General features: G+C 57.3%; 1 protein-coding gene across 1 annotated transcript; it reads left to right on the top strand.

Moving 5' to 3' along the window:
- ZGLP1 (zinc finger, GATA-like protein 1) lies at nt 493-3,272 on the top strand. The gene is made up of 5 exons (XM_018051673.1): nt 493-629; nt 831-1,238; nt 2,429-2,517; nt 2,883-2,976; nt 3,143-3,272. Exons 1-5 carry the CDS (start codon nt 493-495, stop codon nt 3,270-3,272), a joined length of 858 nt encoding a protein of 285 aa, XP_017907162.1.

Below are 4,558 nucleotides of genomic sequence, written 5' to 3'. Positions count from 1 at the left end.
TCTGGCATCTTGAGCGTCCTTGGGGTTGGTGGGGGTGGGTGCAGGCTCTGGGATCTACAGCTGCATCTTCCAGACCTCCCCAGCTTTCCCCTACCACGGCAGTGATGGGCCAGCGGGAAACTGAGGCAGAGAGGTCTGAAGGAGAGGTTCCCTGAGCCAGAGGATCAGCATGGCAAGGCCCCGCCCCGCCGTCGCGGAGGGATTTGGAGGGCCCCAGGCCGCCCTTGGCCACAAGGGGTAATCACATAGTCTGAGCAGAGTCGGAAGGGAGAGAGGGACCCAGGCGGGCCTGAGGGTGGAGTCTTGGAAGCCCGTGCCCAACATCACCCGCTAGAGGCGCCCAATCCTACTGGCCCCGCCCCCCGCCCCCCCAGGTGGAGCCCCTTGCACCCTCAGCCAGAAGCGCCCCCCCACGCAGGTGGGGCTCATCAAGTGGGCCCGGCGTGGGCGGGGCCAGGCGAGATTTGGGAAGGGGGGCTGGGCTAGGACGCAATGGAGGCCGAGGCAGCCCCGGACTTCGCCATGCTGCGAGAGCTGCTAGCGCCGCCCTGCCTGAACCCTGAGCCGTCCCCGGAACCCCCGATCCGGCAGGCATCAAGAACCCCAGGATGCTTCAGACCCAGTGGCAGGTGCGTACACGAGCAGCCCTTCCCCCCACCTGGCCCAGTGGTCAATGGGTCATGATCTCTGGTTCCTAGGGTTACTGAGGGGTCAAAATGTTAGTTACTGGTACTTGCAAGGACGAGATCCTGATCCCCAGGGATATTGGGGGGTCATATGGGGGTCAGAGACTGTGCAGTTCTTGCTCCATGTCTTTGAGACCCTCGTAGTTGCCGCCCACGGAAGGGGGTGACCACACCGGCCATTGTCCCCAGGTCCTTCTGGCCTGCACACCAAGACTCGGTCACTGCCCTGCGCTTCCTCCAAGACACAGCAGAGGAGCTGGCCCAGACCCCCTGGGACACCCAGGCCCTGGGGCCCTACTGGGAGCCGAAGGCCCTGGGACCCCTACCTCTGGCCAAGGATGCCGAGAACATGCTGACCCCAGTCAGCCAGCAGAGCCCCAACCTGGGGCCCCCACGGGCTCCCTCGACTTCTCCAGCCCAACCACAGAGGAGGCCCCGGAAGCAGTCAAACCCCCAGCGGGGTGCCGAAAAAGTGGACCCTCTCTTTGAGGGGGTGACCCTGAAGTTTCAGATAAAGCCGGATTCCAGCCTACAGATTATACCCAGTTACAGGTAGGAGCTGGCCTGGGCAAGGGCACCCTTTATGCAAGTAATAACAAGAGCAGTGGGCCTTCCCTAGTGGCTCAGTGGTAAAGAATCCACCTGCCAATGCAGGAGATGCGGGTTTGATCCTTGGGTGGGGAAGATCCTCTGGAGAAGGAAATAGCAACCTGCTTCAGTATTCTTTTGCCTGGGAAATTCCATGGATAAAGGAGTCTGGCAGGCTATAGTCCATGGGGTCAAGAAGAGTTGGAGAGAGGACTCAGCAACTAAACAATAATAATAGTGCTGCGGGGTAGGGAGGTGCTTCCAGGCATTTGCTTATGGACTACCACCCCAGGCCTGCATTACAAATGGCCTCATCTCTGTAACTGCCTTTCTCCTTTATTTATTTATTTATATTTTTTAAAAACTTTTTTTGGCCTGTCAGATCTTAGTTCCCTGACCAAGGGTGGAACACTCACCCCCCTCCATTGGGTGCGCAGAGTTTTAACCACTGGACTGCCAGGGAAGTCCAAACAGCCTCATCTCTGAGCGAGACCTCAGGCTGATGCCTGTTCCTGGCCTTTCTGCTACGAGCCAGTCAAATCCAGGACTGAGCCAGAGTCTTCTCCTAGTGAAATGGCCTCACCATACCTGGGGGCTGCTGCTTCTGTTAGTTTTTCCTGCAATGATAATAGCTACCGTTTGTCAGACATGACATTAGCCACAGAGGTAACAGCACTTGGTGTGTATGGACTCGCTGAGGCCTTGTGAAGCCCACTTTACAGATGCAGAAACTGAGGCACAGAGGATGAAATCCCTTGTCACACAGCAAGGACCAGGGAGAATTGAGTTTTCAACCTGACAAAGCTGGCCATAGGCTTACTGTCTCCTCAGATTATTATGTTTATGATTACTCATGAGGGGCAGGGCCAGGCCTTTCAGACATCAGATGCCCCCTTGGTTGGGGGAGAGGGGACAGTGCCAGATGCCTTGATAGTAAATCTTCATTTGGGGGAACTCCCTGGCAGTCCTGTGGCTGAGACTCTGCGCTTTCATTGCTGAAGGCATGGGTTCTATCCTGGTTGGGGAACTAAGATCCCACAAGCCACGGTGTAGCCCAAAACTAAATAAATACATATCATTTAAAAATCTTAAATCTGGGGGCTGTCTGGGGCAGGATCCAGACCCTCTGTGCTAATGCCCTGTCTACTCCCCAGCCTGGCCTGCAGCAGCCGCTCTCCAGGGTCTCCCACTCCAGGCCCTTCCAGAGGCCCAGAGGCCAACCCGGGAGGCAGCGAGGCCCTGGGTGAGTCCTGGAGACTTAAGAGCTATAAATACTGGGGAAAGGTGAAGGGGGCAGCATTTTCTTTTCTTCCTTATCTTTCTCCCCATCCCGCTTCCCTATTTAGACCCATCCAGGAGCAGTCGCAGCATCCCCCATCCACTAAAGCTGAGTCACCCCCACCCCCGGCTTCCTCCTCTGCTGAGCTTTGCCATCTGTCTCCCTTCCTGGCTTTCCGTCTGTCTTAGATCTGGGGCTGGCTGGGAGTGGGTGGCTTTCACAGAGAGCCCCCTCCCACCCACATGTACACAAAAGGCCCATCCCACACAGGTCTCCGGAGCTCAGGCTCTTGGCCTCTGACCCCTGCCGTTTGGCCTCTGCCCTTTCAGCGCCCCGCTGCTGTGCTTCCTGTAAGACCAAGAGGACCCCTCTGTGGAGAGATGCTGAGGATGGTACCCCTCTCTGCAACGCTTGTGGCATCAGGTCCTCAAAATGGACGAGGGGTTGGGGGTGGGGTCCTCACTTGAGTCCGAACTTAGACAGCATGGGGTATTGGGAAAACACCCACCTCTGGGAACGTGCCTCTCTCGTGGCGGTTTCTGGGCTCCCCCTGCCTGCTGAATGTCGGTTTCTTGCACCCCCATCCCAGGTACAAGAAATATGGCACCCGGTGCTCTAGCTGCTGGCTGGTGCCCAGGAAAAATGTGCAGCCCAAGAAGCTATGTGGCAGATGTGGGGTGTCCCTGGGCCCCCACCCAGCCTCAGCTCAGGAAGGGTAAGCCCTTCCTCACTCAGCCGAGCCTGTCCTGCCTCAGTTTCTTCATGGGGAATATGGGCTGAATTCCTCCTAGGGGGAAGAGCCTGAGTCTAGAGGGGTCCAGCCTACCTCCTCTCCATCCCCTCCCCATGCAGAGACCTCAGATGGAAGACCCAGGCCTCAAGGCCCCAGAGCTCCTGGTTGGGGGGGTCACTAGCCCCCTCTTTGGCTCCTGCTTCAATCAGGCTTGGCTGAGCACCCCCCTCAGAAGTGCTGTCAGCGCTGACACTCATATTGTTAATAGAAGTGACAATAAAGAATAGATCTGTTCAGAAGGGGCACTGTAACTTTGGGACCCCACCTCGCGCGCCCTCACCTGCCTCTCCCCTGGCCTGGGAATGTGGGGGAGGGGTTTTTTCACCGGGTTTTCCAAGGGACCCAGACAGTCATCTAAACAGCTATCAGCCTCCTGCTCCACAAGACAGTCACCTTTGTTACAACATCCCATAGAGGGCAACTGCCAGCACACCCAGAGGCAGCACATTCAGAAAGACAGACACAAGGACTTCCCTGGCAGTCCAGTGGTGAAAACGCTGCGGTCCCCATGCAGGAGGCAAGGGTTCAGTCCCCAGCCAGAGAACTAAGATTCTGCATGCCGTGCGCTGCAACCAAAACTTAAAAAAAATTTTTTTTAAACACCCAAGACAGACACACAGGCTGGCAGGTACATCAAAACACACCGGAGATACATCAGCAGACACACGTGTGCTGTCACTCATCAGACACAGACCACACACAGAACAGAACGACACACATATGTTGATAGACGCAGGACACACGCGCAGTACAGACACACATGGACTCAAGTGGGCCCTTCATCTTGCAGCCCCACCACTGCCTGCAGAATGTCCCCTTCCTGCCTCCTTCCGCACGCCTCTGTGGCCCTTCCCCCTTTCCTGTTCTCTCTGACCCCACCGAAGGGTGTCCCTAGCCTGAAGCCAAAAGCCACACAGGAGAGACATGGAGCTCTGCCCCTGTCGCTAGGAGGTGCAGGCCACCACTACTCGGAAGGGAGGAGGGAGGGAAGAAAGGAGGGAGGGGCGGAGGGAGGGGCGTGTCAAGGATGGGCGGGATGGTCCCTGCTGTGGGGGGGTGAGTGAGGCCTGCTTGGCCTCAGAGGGAAGATAAGCCCCTCTGAGACCCCCTTTGTCTCTCCTGACTGAGCCTGTGGAGGAGGCCTGGGGCAGATTGCTCAGCCCTCAGATCCCTGACTCACCCCGTCCTGCCTTCCCTCGACTCAGCATGCCC

This window comes from Capra hircus, chromosome 7 (genome assembly GCF_001704415.2).
Source record: "Capra hircus breed San Clemente chromosome 7, ASM170441v1, whole genome shotgun sequence".
NCBI classification, from domain to species: Eukaryota; Metazoa; Chordata; class Mammalia; order Artiodactyla; family Bovidae; genus Capra; species Capra hircus.
Note: the sequence above shows the minus strand (reverse complement) of the source record. Positions and strands in the feature narration are given on the sequence as shown.